The 17550-nt window shown below is 41.2% G+C and overlaps 1 protein-coding gene across 2 annotated transcripts in view; it reads left to right on the top strand.

The window, feature by feature from the left end:
* Positions 1-17550, top strand: part of Tpst (tyrosylprotein sulfotransferase) — a 662871-nt gene that overhangs the window by 605064 nt on the left and 40257 nt on the right. For both annotated transcript variants that reach the window (XM_067152638.2, XM_067152640.2), the window contains one exon: positions 12994-13102. In XM_067152638.2, coding sequence (XP_067008739.1) covers positions 12994-13102 — 109 coding nt within the window. The remainder of the gene's footprint in view (positions 1-12993; positions 13103-17550) is intronic.

The following is a 17550-nucleotide window of genomic DNA, read 5'->3' as shown; positions in this document are numbered from 1 at the left end:
CATCTTCTGATTAACGTTCCAAGTTCATGTAGTATCAGTTTCACCTTTTGATCGATAGAGGAGTGATGAATGAGTTATGCTATTTGTTTTACGTCGCACCGACACAGATAGGTCTTACGGCGACGATGGGATGGAAAAGGCCTAAAAAGGGAAGGAAGCGGCCGTGGCCTTAATTAAGGTACATCCCCGGGATTTGCCTGGTCCAGTGGGGTTCGAACCCACTAACTCCCGATTACTGGACACTGGCCGCACTTAAGCAACTGCAGCTATCGTGCTCGGTTTTGAATGAGTGGAGTTGAGGTATACCTCCCGGTACAATCATCCACTGTTAACTTTTGGTGGATATCTTCAATATACACCGGGCTGAGTGGCTCAGATGGTTGAGGCGCTGACCTTCTGACCCCAACTTGGCAGGTTCGATCTTGGCTTAGTCCGGTGGTATTTGAAGTTGCTCTAATACGTCAGCGTTCTGTTGGTAGATTTACTGGCACGTAGAACTCCTGCGGGACTAAATTCCGGCACCTCGGCATCTCCGAAACCCGCAAAAGTAGTTAGTGGGACGTAAAGCAAATAACATTATTATTTCTTGAATATACACTACAATATTCCTTGTTTTTGTTTTGTCGGTTTCATTTCGCAAAAGTGGAACATTGTAGTGCTTCATTTTAAAGACCAGAGTACCTGTTGCAATCCCAGGTCGAAATAATTAAAAGCACTTCTACTGATACTATAGACCATTTCACGTTGTCAAATTCACGGTGTTGATGACCAGTAGATCCTCTTATTTCTGCAGTAAGTCGTGAGCTTCTGTACAGCCGTAACAGCTGCAACTTCATCTTGAAATCAGAAAAATATTGTGTTTTATTAAAATTTTATGTCGAGGATATTTTTAGTATGCGATCATTTTCTCCCAGAATCGAGCCATCATAGCCAAATGATGTCCTGATGTTTTGTGTATCCTCCCTCTTGCAGTATAACTTGGAAAGCGTATTCCGTTCTTTAGAATTACGTGTCTATTCAACTGAAGCAGAGGCCAGTATCTGATTCCACCCTATTCGCCCCTCGTGTCCATTAAATCACGCTACGTCCAGTGTACATTGGATCAGCCTAACACAATCCCCAATCATTCGTTTTCCTTTGCAAGGTGAGCCAATTGCGTAGATGGAATTTAAGGGTTTTATTTCGTTTGTAATTTGTGTTCTTGTATGTGTCTACTTATTTCACATATTAGGGACATTTTTGATTATTGTAAATATATTTATATGCAAGTAGTCATACAGTTCGTGACAACTTCAGTCATTGTTGTATCCGAAGAAGTGCCAGTAAGTAGAGTTTCGTATTATTATTAATGAAAAATGAAATTAAATGGCGTATGGCTTTTAGTGCCGGGAGTGTCGGAAGAAAAATTCGCCTCGCCAGATTTGATTTAACTCCCGTAGGCGACCTGCGCGTCGTGATGTGGATGAAATGATGATGCAGACACATACACCCAGCCCCCGTGCCAGCGAAATTAACCAATGATAGTTAAAATTCCCTACCCTGCCGGGACCCCTGTAACCAGCACGCTATTTGGCCATGGAGCCAGAAATTATTATTATTATTATTATTATTATTATTATTATTATTATTATTATTATTATTATTATTATTATTATTATTATTCCTCCCGCTTTACCCTCACTGTGATGGGCCGGATGTCCTTCCTATGTGGAGCGATGTATTCACTCTTTGGTATTTCTGCCGTGGTTGGTAGTGTTGTATGTATATGAAGGGCTGTGTATTCCGACAAACACAAACGCTTAGTCCCTGAGCGGCAAAAATTCCCGACCCGCCCGGGAATTCAACAACTTTTTGTGCCTTGTTTTCCGATAATCCGTCGTACGTTAAAGGAGATTCAAATATGTACCTAAAAAGTGCCATTAACTTCGTACCATCTAAACATAAAGATTGGTTGAATTCCTAGCGTAGTTTACTGGTTACAAGCTTACAAACAGACGGACCTTTTTTTTTTTTTTTTTTTTTTTTTTTGCTGATTTGTGTTCAAACACTCTGGAACGTGTATAAAATCTCTAAACGTGGAGCAAATTCGTAAACAGCACGAACAAACCTTAATGTTTTATATGATTAATAATAATAATAATAATAATAATAATAATAATAATAATAATAATAATCGTGTGGCCTCTGCTACCGCATGCCGACATTCCAATTTTACGCTATCTGGCTGCCGGTTCTTCAGTTTCGACGATCCATTTTACTCTAGACCAGTGGTTCCCAACCTTTTGTGGCCCATCTCCCCTTTCTGGAGGTTAACTAACATCTATCGCCCCCTTTTCATTTTCAATGTATGCCTAATTTTAATTTGAAGTAAAGTGTAAATAATAAAGCAGTTGTATCTGGTCACTCTTAAATAAAATAGAAAAAATTAAAATGTACCTTTTCTTTACAGAATTTTAAGAACAAAGAAGTAAAACAATTAACTAAGATCATTGACGTTCATTTAGAAAACAGGGGTACGTGTTTTCATTTTTAAATTGCAATCTGGAAACATTGAGAAAGTTGACAGTTAAATTTGAAAAAGTAAATTAAATTTTGAAAACATTTTTGTTTTATTTTACCTTTTCAATCTCTGCATTGTGCTTGGTGGATTGCAGTTAAAGCTTGAATATCCGGCTTTATGTTCGTCGAGTTCAGGCGCAAGTCACCTTTGAGGCAAATATCCGAATTATTTCTTTGTTCTGTGAGGAGATGGACAACGGAACTAAATCCTTTTGCAACTGAGAATGCTGACGGGAACTAGATGAGAAGTGGTTCAGTTTTTCCCCACAGTTGTATATAAGTGTACATAAGCTTCACTCAGGCTAACTCGTAACCGCTCTGCTTGAAAATGATTTTCGCCTCACAGTCATACTTCAGATCTAGAAACTCCGTCTGAAAAGATTTATCAAGCTTATCTAAAGCTTCAAACGAGAGTGAACCTAGAATCCAATCCGGAATTTGTAACTTGGTCAAATCTTCAAACCTTGATTCCATGTCAGTTTTTAACTGGTCAAGGTGATCAGTAAAAATTAGGATTTTGTCTTCTGGGAGTTCAGGAGTCTCGTTATCTGACACTGAACACCTTCTAAGGTTCTGAAACTCAATCAGCTCTTATGGCCAATATTTATCTTGTGAATATCAAACTTGGCGATGAATGATGAAAATAATTCCTTTGGCCTTGATAAGGTTCATCTTATTTCCTTGAAGCCTTATATTGACTTTGTTCATTTTTTCAAAAATACATGTAAAGTACGCAAGTTCCAACTTGCGTTGCTTCAAATTCTCACTTCAAACAGGATCAGACGTGTCGAGAAACTCAGTAACAGTGTCAAATAATTCGAAGAAATGGCGCCAACAGTTTCCTTTGGAAAGCCACCTCACGGCCGTATGTAGAAGCAAACGTTCGAATTCCTCGTCATTTTCATGGCAAAGTTATCGGAACAGACGGTCACTGAGAGAATTAGCTTTGATATTGTTGACACCAGTAATAACCAGTTGTAGGGTTTCATGCGGGATATCACTCCATTTTTTCGCAGATAAGTGTTGACGATGAATCACACAGTGAATAGTGATGACATCTGACACTTCTTTCTTAAGGTGGGCTAGAAACCCCGCAAGACGACCTGACATGGCAGGAGCACCGTCTGTTGCGTAAGCGCTCACGTTTGTTAGGGGAATCTCTTTTTTCTCAAAATAATCTTGCACCACTTCAAAAATCGACGATCCTTTCGTATGAGTTATCAAAGTTCTAGCAAGCAACATTTCGTCGGTAATTTCCTTTTGTTTACTGATAAACCTCACGTAAGATAATTAAATACAATTGCTTTGTTATCAATCACAGTTGATTCATCAATCTGCAATGCAAATTTACTTTTATTCAACAAATTGGCCAGTTTGGATTCAACGCCCGTGGTCATTTCGTCATTTCGCCTGGAACCTGTATTGTTGCTCAAAGGAACCGAATGACTTATTACTAGGGCCCTCGCCTAGCATGATTTCAACCTTTTTTTGGTAGCCGGTAAAACAAGAGTTTCGCCAATTGTGTGAGGTTTAACACATTTAACGATCAATAAAGTCACCTCGTAAAAAGCAAGAAGACCTTTGTCAAGGTCGGTTGCTGGCTTTTTAAATAATTCACTCACAATGGACCGTTTATCAGCTTTAGCTTTGAGGTGTTGAAAATAACTAAGTTCTGTACTTACTTTACCACTGTGTACTCTTGATAAATGATCTTTCATTCTCGAAGACTTCATGGCTTCATAACAAGTAAATATTTTATCGCACAAAAGACAATGTGGAAAGTGCACATTGTGCGGTGACGCGATAAAACCGAATTTTAAGTACTCAGCAGAGTATTGACGACACTTCTTTATTGAATCCATTGTGCATGAACTTCTACACTTCAAACAAACACACAAAAACAGAAGACACGCACAAAAACTGATGGTGAGGCACACAAAGGCTAGTTAAGACTGAAGACGAATGTAGATCAATTGCAAGTGTGTTGTGATGGTAGGAGGGGGAGGGGGTTAAGTCACCAGCCTGCCGCGCTGACCAACAACAGGTGGGGACTGTGGAGAGGAGTGAGTGCAGTGAATTTGCCGGCTGAGAACAGCCAGCGACTCGTGCTACCCGGCAACTTCGACTGTACAGTACTATTTTTAATTTTCCCCCCTTTGAATACTCATCGCCCCCAGTTATTTATTGCCCCCCTGATAACCCAAATCGCCCACTTTGGGGCGATCGCCCCCAGGTTGGAAACCACTGCTCTAGACCTACTAGATGCAGAATAACCCGAATCTCTCTTCGGCGCCTTTGGCTGTGTGTTAATGAATTTTCTAAGATAAACAGGAAATGGGCCACCAGGGACCTTTTACATGCCGACACACGGAGTGTCGAATGGACTTTCTCCGTCCCTTCTAGAAATTCGACTATACCTGGGAACAAAATATGACGACCTTACCTCACACCACTACTCTCCAGCGGCAGCTCGGTGTCTGTTAGCGGCTTATAGGATTTACAACGTCTACTGTAGCCCGAGTCGCCAAAATAGTCCACTACAGACACGAAGAAAGGGTAAATAAAGACTTTAGAGTGTGTGGAAGAAAGTGGTTTGCCAACCTCTTCACACCAAACAAGGTTCACTTAGAACTCTTTAACTCAGCAAGTTGCAGGGCAAAGAGGATAGAATAGAATAGAGATGTAACTCAATGATGAATTTCGGTACCAAGCCACTAGGCTCTAGTAGTTTCAGTCCGAAATTTGAGGTAGCGGCACAGTGCGCATTATCTACAGATAGCACAGAGAAGTAACATCTGGCGCAGTGACGCACATCCGGTTATGCTTACAGCTCCCCCCCCCCCCTTCTCCTCCTTTGCCCTGCCCCTAGCCTCCCACCATCCTTCCATCGATTATAATGGAGTTCTACTACAATACATTGTAATTCATATATTTTTATGTTCGAGTACGGTACCTACTATGTTGTAAATAATGATCTGATACCCATAGTTCGTATGGCATACTTTGTTATTGAGAAAATAACCTCACACTTCAAAGCAGCTTTGACTTCAAATGAATGATTGACACATTAACACAAAGCTGATATTATAACAAATAAGAAATCCCTTCAAAAGCAAGACAGCAGAGCACACCATGTACAAGAGAATGGGGTATCACATCAATATCCAAGTACCACATGAAAATAAAAATAACAGAGTTAAATGCACAGAGACAGGACATTATATAGAAATATATTAATAGAACCGTTCAGCTTTCAGCCCCTGAGGTGTACTCAAACAGGAAATACAGGATTTCAGGTGGACTGGCGAAGATATGTTTCTAATAAACAAGCACAAGGAACAAAGATTTGCAGCACAAGCACTTGATGGGCACTTGGATTTCAAACAACACAAATACTGTAGCGTCATTGGAACTATTGCTTGAAATATATATTAGTTCGAACAAGGGTGAAGTCGGATTCTATGCAATCCTGCAATATTATCTGCATAATACTTGACGTGATACGACTAATTCTTTGTCAGAAAGGACCACTGATTGACGTTAGACTTGAACATGCCTACTTGCGTGCCATCTACAGAACCTGTCTACAACTATCTACGCGTTGTGTATGACCTCCAGCGCCATCTACAATTTCCGACGGGAACTACTTAAAGCTAGCTACAGATTGGAACCATAACCCCACTAAACTTTCACCGGGGTGGTGCAGGGTGTGATTGGCAAATGGCTTCGTGGAAATGAGGCCGTCATGTTTTGTCCCCTCTGTCCGGTTTGAACCCGCTATCTTGAAATTCGGAGACCGACATTCTTCCACTGTTGTTCGCTGTTCCAATACTACCGATCAATTGCTTACGACAAAAAGGCAGATTGGACTGGGAGACTCTGAATTATCGGACTTGATTCCAGAAAGAGGTATCTTGACAAGTCTACTGACGCATGTCGTCCTTATTTAAGCATCTTTAAACGACGACCAACTCCGCTAGGATTCAGTTCTGTCCAACTGCGCTACTACATTAGTCAATCAGCATGCATAATGTCGTGGCCGCCGGCATCTGGCAAGAATATTCCGCAGTATTAACATGAGTAGTACCTATGTTTATTGGCTGAGGAGTCTATCTTTAATTAGCGTCATTTCCCGACGCGACTGTAACCATGGTAACCAGTAATTGAAACCGACTTTCAACCTATTAGGTAGTGTTACGTACATTTAGCACGTGTTGAAGAGATGTTAAGTACAGAACAAAAATTCATTGCCTTGGCCCTCAACGAGCGATTTAAACGCACTCTACAGTGTGATGACAGTAGTGCCAGACCTGTAGATTAGATCCTTTCCAAGAGAACAAGATGGCCTAGGCCACCATAGGAACCGAAGCGAAATCGGGAGGTTGTGGGTTCGGATCTCACTGGTGTCCGGTTGGCCATTTTTGTTCTCTACTTAACATATGTTCAACACGTACTAAATGTACGTAACACGACCTAATAGGTTGAAAGTCGGTTTCGATTACAATGCGGTCGTGAAAATTCAAATTCATGGTAACCTGTCTTTGTCTATGACAGTAGCGTCATCTATACTACATTGTTATAAGAACGTAAGCTCGTAATTACATGTTATAACTTGCTTTCTCATCTTCTAAGCCCAAAAATATATCCCGTGTAGCGGATATACACTTTGATGAAGGTTAAAAGTCAGTTACCCAAAAGGAAAAGTTTTGTTCATGGAAGTACGACTGAGAGATTTTTTTTTTCTCGAATGTCACATGCATGACGAATATTACCGTATATTCTGTTGTATTGACATCCATATACCTTCAAACTCTCAGCAATTGTATTTGAGAACAATGAGGCTTTGGTGACGCAGGGACATTTGAGAACAAAAAGCATTTCTAATAATTGCGGGTTCAAACTAAATCTGTCGAAATCCATTTCAAATTTCCGCCACCCTTCAGCCTCATAATGGTTAATCCGCTGGTTCCATGTCATATCGCTTCATATCCTAGTCTTTCGCAAACAGTGTAGCTGGACGGCTGTTGTTCACTTCTGCATTATAGTGAGTCGTTATGAATGGTTTTAAGAGGCTTATTAAATCAGCATTGGATGTAGTATGTGTTCTCTCTATAAACCTTATAATAGCGGTACCGATTCGGGTCAACATTTGCATGCACACAATAATTTAATGGCGTGTGGCCTCCGAAGAGGCCGGGTGCAGGTCTTTCGAGTTGATACCGCATAGGTGACCTGCGCCTCTATGAGAATGGGGCCCTACCTGTGATGAATTCTAATGCTGAAGACGGCACACACACCCAGTCCCCGAGCCATTGGAATTAACCAATTAAAGTTAAAATCCCCGACTCGGCCGAGAATCGAACCCGGGACCCTCTGGACCAAACGCCAGCATGCTAACCATTTAGCCATGGAGCCGGACATGCAGACGATGATGGTGAAAGATACCTCACTATTAAATATTATTGCCGTTTAATGACACCAAATTTATCAATTACCGAGCTCGATAGCTGCAGTGCGGCCAGTATCTAGTATTCTGGAGATAGTGGGTACGAACCCCACTGTCGGTAGCCCTGAAGATGGTTTCACACCAGGAAAATGCTGGGGCTGTACCTTAATTAAGGCCACGGCCGTTTCTTTCCCTCTTCTAGCCCTTTCCTGTCGCATCGTACCCAAAGACCTGTGTCGGTGCGACGTAAGACAACTTGTAAATATATATATATTTCTCTTGGCAAAATTAGGGACAGCTGTCCCTGTCTTACACTTAACCAGTAACAAAATTAAACTGATAAATAACTAATTACAAATCATTAAAAAGTAACCTGGCATAAACTTTAAGTAGAACTACTGAAGTATGGCTGACGGTGACTACTTGTACATTAAATGTTAACTGCAGAAAATGTGTACAGTTTTGAAGAGACACACAAACTCTCTTCTTCTTTTACCGCGGGTGCGAACTGCGTCGCACATGTGGATTTGTCCCTATTTTACGACCGGATGCCCTTCGTGACGCCAACCCTATATGGAAGGATGTAATCACAATTGCGTGTTTCTGTGGTGTTTGGTAGTGCAATGTCTTGTCTGAATATGAAGAGGAAGTGTTGGAACAGACACAAATACCCAGTCCCCGAGCCAGAAGAATTAATCAAACGCGATTAAAATCCCCGACCCGGCCGGTAATCGAACCCGAGACCCACTGAACCGAAGGCCTCATCGCTGACCATTCAGCCAAGACATACATAAACACTAAAGTTTTAAAATTAAAAAGAGGATGACGAAACAAAATAGAATTATCTCTGAAATAAAAGTTAATCTTGTACTGTAGAATAGGCTTGCAGCAGCCTAACTGCTTCGCTCCTGTTAGATCGAGCAGTGAAGATGGCAGTTGTGCATTATTATTATTATTATTATTATTATTATTATTATTATTATTATTATTATTATTATTATTATTATTATTATTATTATTATGCCGTTGACTACATTTATCGTTTCGTTCCAGTGCTGGCTCCACTGGTAAAAATCCATTTATTCCAAAAAAGTGCCACCAAACTCCCTTCAAAACTTTCGCAAGTATAAAATGCACCAACATGCACTTGGTTGAAAAGAGGATGGCCCAAAGAGAACTCCGAAATATCGTAAGATGATGAGGCGCTCACTGTCGGGTCACGTAGCTGTGAGCTCGAAGAACTTTCGGCAGCTCTGAAGATGATTTTCCGTGGTTTATCAGGCAAATTTTGGAGCTTTACCGTAACTAAGGCTACGGTCACTTCCTTCCCAGTCCTAGCCATAAGACCTATCGTTGTCGGTGCGACGTAAGACATATTAAAATATGTCTATAATAAAATAAATATTTCTCAGTCTAAAGAGTGCTTATTAACATCCACCCAACATCCACACAAAGATACCTGCGTCCGTGGCTCCTACACAGTCCCTCGGCCACTTTTCTCTTGTTCTGCTTCAGCTAACCGTTGTCGAACAATCTGTATCAGAGTCAGTCTTTGAAACTACTAATGACCATATGTCGATCACACGTGTGTTGCCTGTATAATTAGCGAACAGAGTGGCTAGCTTTCCCGGTATTATTTCGGTGGATTTTCCGACGCAAAGATCTGCGTGACAACATTTCTGGCACCTTGACCGCTTGAAAGACTGTAGAAGTAGTTTCTGGGACGTAAAACCAATAACGTTACAACATCAAACACGGGCGAGTTGGCCGAGCGGTTAGAGGCGCGCGGCTGTGAGCTTGCATCCGGGAGATAGTGGGTTTGAATCCCACTGTCGACAGCCCTGAAGATGGTTTTCCGTGGTTTCCCATTTTCACACCAGGAAAATGCTGGGGCTGTACCTCAATTAAGGTCACGGCCGCTTCCTTCCAACTCCTAGGCCTTTCCTATCCCATCGTCGCAATAAGACCTATCTGTGTCGGTGCAACGTAAAGCCACTAGCAAAAAAAAAAATCAAACTCGTAACTTGAGTGTGATCTTCGAAATTTCATCCTCCGCTGTATTTGAAGATACTTCCTTCCTCTATAAATAAATTACGACCTATATTCAGAATCCAGGAACTACTCGAAACATAACGAAATATAATTTCTTACCAGCAGTCCATTTATCTTCGTTAAAATTTAGCTAAATATTTGGAGCGGTTGACACAAAGTGTGGCTCTCTTAGCCGTATCGTTCGTCCCGTATTGGCAGCGGTAACACTTTAGCCTTTACTTTTCTTTTCACAAAATTTTACGCACGTGTGTGTGTTGTTGGTGGCTCAAGCTCCAATTACTCTGCATACTTATTTGTATTTATTACTTCTTTACTACTTTTCATACAGTACGTCTGAACTTTTCGTTCATTTTCTTGCAACAAACTGTTTACGATGTCTGTGCAAAAGTGTAACAACGAGAGGAAGATGGTAAATAAAGCATAATATACGCAATGATAACTAAAATAAACTTATCTGAAGAAATACATTTATCAAGGTTTGGAAGACATACATGAACGCATTTACTTTAGAGGGTGGTGGTGGTGGTGGTGGTGGTGATGATGATGATTATTGTTTTAAGAGGAAGTACAACTAGGCAACCATCCTCTATATAACGCTAATCAGAGAGAAAAATGGAAGGGATCCGACACTTCGAAAAATGAAGGTATCGGCCAAAGAAAGTCAAGGAAGGGCGTGAAAATGAGACTCCTATGCCTCCATACGTAATACTGTCGGGGTCGGAAAAGAACAAGAGTTGACCAAGGCAATTCGGATAGAATAGATGAAAGTGAGAAGCCTAGTAAAAGTAAGTATAAGCAATGCCAGGAATCAGCTAAGGGCCCCGTGGTCGCCGACCCACGCTCCAAAGTACAGACCCCCTTGGGCCACTTTTAGTCGCCTCTTACGACAGGCAGGGTGTTATTCTACCACCCCTGCCTACAGGGGGAATTATTTTAAAGAAATATACTGTAAAACTTCGATAAGACGCTCCCGTACCCGGGTAATACGCGTACTTGTCGGGTTCCTAGACATGTCCTGTAGGAGACTATTATAAAATGTATCGTGCTTCGCTCTCGTTTAAGACTCTCTTCTTCGAGGGAATATTCTTCGGATCATTTTTAGCGAAGTTCAGAAGAAATGGAAAGTGTTACTCGCTCGTCTCAAGAAGAAGACGAAACTTTACCTGGAGCTTAAGGCTAGGTAGCGTTTGTTGACATTCACTCTCACTCAGCTTATCATAACCTCGCCATGGGGAGTCTGCAGTATGCGCAAATCCCCCCTCTCCCACACCCCCTTTGGCGCTACAGCCCGGGCTTCGACCTACAAGTGACCGCTACTCAGCCCCAAGGCCTGCAGATTACAAGGTGAAAGAAGGTCAGAGCGACGAATACTCTCGGCCGTTATTCTTGGCTTTCTAGCCCGGGACTGCCATCTCACCGACAGATAGCTCTCAATTGTAATCACGTGGGCTGGTTGGACCTCGAACCAGCCCTCAGATCCAGGTAAAAATCCCTGATCTGGCCGGGAATCGAACGCCGAGCTGGGGAACGCTAACCCTAGACCGTGTGGCCGGCGCAATGTGTACAGATAGATTAATATTCCAGAGATGAGGAGAGTTTCATGGAAACAAGTTTTTACGTACCATTGTAGAAATCATGGTGGTGGTGATGATTGTTTTAACAGGAAGTACAACTACGCAACCATCCTCTATATAACAGTAATCAGAGAGAAAATATGGAAGGGATCCGACACTTCGAAAAATGAAGGTATCGGACAAAGAAAGGCAAGGGCCACGAAGGGTGTGAAAATGAAAGACTCCCTAGGCCTCGAATGCTCTAATACCGTCGGGGTAGGAAAACAACAAGAGTTGACAAAGGTAGGTCAGATAGGATAGATGAAAGTGAGGAGTCTGGCACAAGTAAGTGGAAGCAATGCCACGACTCATCTGCGCGCCCGTGGCAGTTAACCCACACTCCCAAGGTGAAAGCACCAGGGGCTCTTTTTAGTCGCCTCTGACGTCACGCAGGGGATACCGTGGGTGTTATTCTACCACCCCCACCCACAGGGGGATAGAAATCATGAACAAGGATGTGAAAGAAGAAACCATTCCATCACAACACTTATTGGTTTTCCTGGACACTTCTAAGATTACTTGTCTGCGTGTATGAAGGAAAATACGCTGGGACTGTACCTTAAGGCCACGGTTCCTTCCTTCTCGATCCTCGTTCTTCCCTATCTCATCGCTGCCATAAGACCTATCTGTGTCGGTTCGACGTAAAAAAAAGTAATACTGTATCTACAGTATTGTGTACTGTATTTATTTCTTAATATGTTGCCGTCTTCGTTGAGCGAAGGTTGTCGGTCGTCCTAGTGATTATAGATTAGTCGTTTGCCGCATGAAATAGGGAGTATGTATCTTGTAAGTACCAATCTCGCATGTTACACAACCAAGACATCCTTCTTCTGCCACGTTTGCGTGTGCCATCAATTTTCTCTTGCAGGCCAAGTTGCAGAAGTCTATACTTCTTATACGCACGATATGTCCAAGGTACTCAACTTCCGTTTCGTGATTGTCAGCAAAACTTTTGCCTATGTACTCACTCGCTTCAGAACTTCTGTATTTGTAATTATTATTTTATTTAAGTACTTCATTTTAATAAAACATTACGGTACGTCGTATATAGTCTCGTATATGAGAAACATACAAATTGCGTAATTAACTAATGATATTGTTTAGTTTCTCCCCTTGGGTAGCGTCTAATCGAGGTTTTACTGTAATACATTCCTGAATTCCTCTGAGTTTCAGAAAATATAAAGAAATGTTAAAATATCTATGTTCCCCACGAAACCTCGTCTTTATGGGATATCTGAGAAAGAGAACTTCATCATTCTGCAAAAGGTATTATCACTCTGTATTGTGAACAAATCCTAATTCTGTGTCTGTTTGCTAACACAGGTGTGGCCAGGAGACAAGAGTTATTCCCAGAATCCTCCAGATGAGGTCGCACTGGCTCAAGTCTCAGAAGGAGAGTCTTCGGTTAGAGGAAGCTGGTCTTTCTAAACAGGTTGGTCTATCTGTTAGTAACATTGGTTTTTATGATATTATTGTGTTTCATGTTATTACTTCATATTTTCATTAAAATGTTACATTGTGTACAACTCTATGGAGATATTTACAGAAACCTGATACGTCTGTGAAACATCTCCAAACTAAATTCTTAATGATATGTCAAGGAACGGATAGTATGATAAAGCCGAAAAAATTACTGATTTCTCTTACGTGATTATTGCAAATTTTTACTTAGGGAAATGCAGGTTCAGACACTTCGTCGCTGGTATAACTTAGAGTAACACAATAAAATAATAACATGAGTTATGATTTATTTACCTGTTACAGAAGGGAAAGCCCCAAGTGTGTGACGATATTAGATATTGATAGAGTAATTTCCATCAAGCAGTGATCATTTAAATTATACAATACGTAATTTAGCTTAACTGGGGACCACTCGGGACAAAACGGAGTAGACATTGAAAATAACATTTTAATTGAACACACATTTCAATTTGTGACGACGCGATATTTCTCGTATGCATATCATAGCCGGTTACGGTCCTCTCCCATGTGCAAAGTTGTACGACCGTATCGTAGCACAGTCGGTAACCGTTCACGGAAGTTAATTACGAGATACATATAGCAATAGATTTTTGGTACGTTAATAAGAAAATTTTTCAGTGCTGATTTCCGAAACCTAGGAGCCTGTTAAGTTGGGATATTAAACAACAATATTATTACTAGTAGTAGTGGTATAATAGGTGCGCGTTAGTGGCATATGGAGGCAGTGTAAAAAATGTAAGACTTAACACCAACAAGGTAAGATTGTTATCTGCACGATTTATAATGCTGTGTGCTGGACCGAAGGCAATGATTGGTCTCACGCCTGTACACTCCTACATAGTTAGGCAACACCGCAGTGCGCTTTCATTGGTACTGGCTACTTCTCGTATGATATAAACGTTTGCGCCGAGTATAATAATAATAATAATAATAATAATAATAATAATAATAATAATAATAATAATAATAATACCGAACTATCCGAAGTCCCAAGCAATTTTTTTCATCTTTAAGTTTCAGTTACACGGTCATTGATAATACACATTTCCAAACAGTTTCTCCATACACGAGTGCTTCCCTCAGATGATTCAAGTCCTCCCAAGCTCTATTACTCCTCCATAGTGTAACGCTTAGCGCTTTTAGCTACCGCTCTCGGGGGTCCGCTTTCGAGTTCCGGTACTGATAGATTTTTAAGATCGGTACCTGTAAAGAGCTGCACCACGTCTGGACGAGAGCACGTATGTACCTACTCATTCCAAGCCCCAATTATGGATCGAGAAGTTCAGCAATTAAATCTTTATTTGGCGTGGAACTACTAATTCCCTATTATAGTTAAACTTACAGTTCAAAAAATAATTTCATGTTTCCTACGTTTTAAAAAAATGCCAGTTTCTGGCATGAACGTTGGATCACGCTGGTACCTCGTCAGATGGAGTCATAGTAATTTAGCACTTGCCTATTGGATATTTCCATACTCGGATGATTCAACATCAAACGAACAGAACGTGATTTTCTTGTGTGTCCACTGTAATAGTAGACATGATTGACGCATCCGTTTAAAAGACGGAAGATTCGAGTTCGAGTGTAAGGCTGGTCATTTTTTTAAATTGCATCCCGCCATAGATAAGTTTACAGTTGTAGGAAAACTAGAATAATTGTTATATATTCATATTAAATGCTTCTATCATCGTGCAAAAGAAACAGACTCAGTGGTGTACTGTTGCATAGGAGAGCGGTTTGATCATTCTCGAAAGGCGAACACTTCAGACCATTTCCATAACACTGATTTTCAGTGTTTTTCGAGCTTAGAAGGTGATATCGTGAAAGTGGAATTAATCAGAACAATATTAGCACTGTTCCATACTTTATTATAACCTATAAAAGCAAAGCTTCCACTACCGGTATCCATGTCCGACTCGTTGGCTGAATGGTCAGCGTACTGGCCTTCGGTTCAGAGGGTCCCGGGTTCGATTCCCGGCCGGGTCGGGGATTTTAACCTTCATTGGTTAATTCCAATGGCCCGGGGGCTGGGTGTTTGTGCTGCTCCCAACATCCCTGCAACTCACACACCACACATAACACTATCCTCCACCACAATAACACGCAGTTACCTACACATGGCAGATGCCGCCCACTCTCATCGGAGGGTCTGCCTTAAAAGGGCTGCATTCGGCTAGAAATAGCTACACGAAATTATTATACCGGTATCCATAATCCCGTTAATAAGTGGGGTAGAGTGGTTAGCTCTACACCCGGCCGTCTTCCCCCCCCCCCCAGGAATTAACTTATACTCATTTTTAGTGCAGGCTGAGTGAACCTCAGGGTGATGTACCTCTCCTGAAGTGAAAATCTCGTTTCCAAATATTTCGACTTCTTAACGGAGAATTGAACCCACGTTCTTCCGGATGATCCGAGCCCTCCTTTACGTACTCGTCTAGGCAGTCCCCATACAGTAGTATGTCTACCGCTAAAAATTAAATTCCGCCTGATTATTACTTACGTTAAACTCTTCGATTTGTGTACATTGGGTATTTGGTGGGGGGGGGGGACGTTGAGTCTTTCAAAGATAGTTTCTATACTTTCTTAAAGTTCTATTTTCAGGAAATGGTGTTGTATGTATTTATTTATTTTTATAGTGGAATAGGGTAGAAAATAGAATATATTTATCATCTACAGGATAACCCAGTTACAGATGATGCAATAGAAATTAAATAACTAACTGTAATAAGAGAACATTTACAGGTGAACACAAATGTACACATACATACAAATATGCATCATCACAGATTTCTTACAGATACGATCCATACTACAGACAATTCACATAATAATTCACACATAATTTACACAATTACCACCTTCCGCCTCCGTAACTTAACGGTTAGCACTATTAGCTGCCGTCCTCGAGGGCCCGGAATCGGTTCCCGGTACTGCCAGAAATGTATGAATGGCAGGAAGGCTGGTATGTGGTTGCAGTGGTCCATGCAGCTCACCTCCATTGGGAGAGTGCCTTGAAGAGAACTGCTCCACCTCAGGATGAGGACACGAGTTTACTATTTAGTGGAAGGGTGATGAAAAACGTCAAGACCCTTCCAGTTGATTTATGGTCCTTAAGGCTTGCCTGAACCAAGAATTTTGGTGTGCAACCACCCGACATTTGGGCAGATGGAATGTAAATTTCTGCCTTGTTCGTCTGCATGGAACAAGAAGCAGAATCAACCCCAGTACAACCGAACAGTCAACTTTACTCTTCAAGCATTTAGTTGCTAACATTGCGTTCGCACATTTTCGCGCGATGCCAGCGTATTCATTCCAACATTTTTTACAAATTCATCATACCTGCTTGAAGAGAGTGGCATACGCGTGTAATCCACTTCATGAACCTTATCCGAACTCTCTGGAGACGGCATATGTGACCTTTCTGATACGGTAGCCACACCTCACAACCATACTTGAGAGAGAGGGTCTTACCAGAGAACAAAACAGCGTGTGGGCACATGCAATGTTACTGAAATCTTCACCATATCTTTTGATAAAAACCTGAGTAATCTGAAAGCTTTCTTTATAATGTTATCAATGTGTTTCTGATAGGATAACCTATTCCTGTTTCTCAGGATTACACCTAGGTCATTAAATTCCTCCACTCGACTTAAACATTCTTCGCTTATTTTTTAATCTGTAAAAGACAGGTATTCATTTTCGATTAAATGACATGACACCACACTTAACTTTATATACTCTGAGGGACCACTTACCACACCACTCGCATATTTGCTTCAAGTTAATTACTTGCTGTAGCAATTACATTGAAACCGGAGCTCACATTTGTGGCCCGGTAACAAATGAAGCTAAGAGATCAATGAGAATATAATTAGATTTCTGTGTGCAGTGGCGAGGTAGTTTCTACATCCTTGAGGAATATTGGAGATTAACTATCGCCGCCTCGCCGCTGTGGTAATGGGGAGTGTTCTAACAAGCACTATCATGAGGACAGTGACTTGATTATAAACTTACAAAATATAGCTGACGTGCGGCCAGTCGCATTAATCTAATTGTACTCTCTCACAAGCTCAGGAGTCGAAGTTGCTAATGGTGCTGTAACAGTACTAACACTGCTAACTGAACTGGAAAGTTAACGCTAGAATATCGCGAACTTGTAGTATACAATGAAACATGCTAATATGGCATGTTCATTAAATTGATGTTTTCTGTATTGCAAAGAACTTGTGTCAGCCTCACCTCAATTGACTTATGTATTTCCATGATAGTATCCTAGAGGGCAGCTCCCTCGGTCGTGTGCACGGAGGATCGTTCTTTCGACGAGACCTTTGTATTATCTCCTTGGAATGAATCTTTGCATTGTTACATGTGCTGAATATAAAGATGGAGCCCTCGCAG

This window comes from Anabrus simplex, chromosome 8 (assembly GCF_040414725.1).
Source record: "Anabrus simplex isolate iqAnaSimp1 chromosome 8, ASM4041472v1, whole genome shotgun sequence".
Taxonomy (NCBI): domain Eukaryota; kingdom Metazoa; phylum Arthropoda; class Insecta; order Orthoptera; family Tettigoniidae; genus Anabrus; species Anabrus simplex.
Note: the sequence above shows the minus strand (reverse complement) of the source record. Positions and strands in the feature narration are given on the sequence as shown.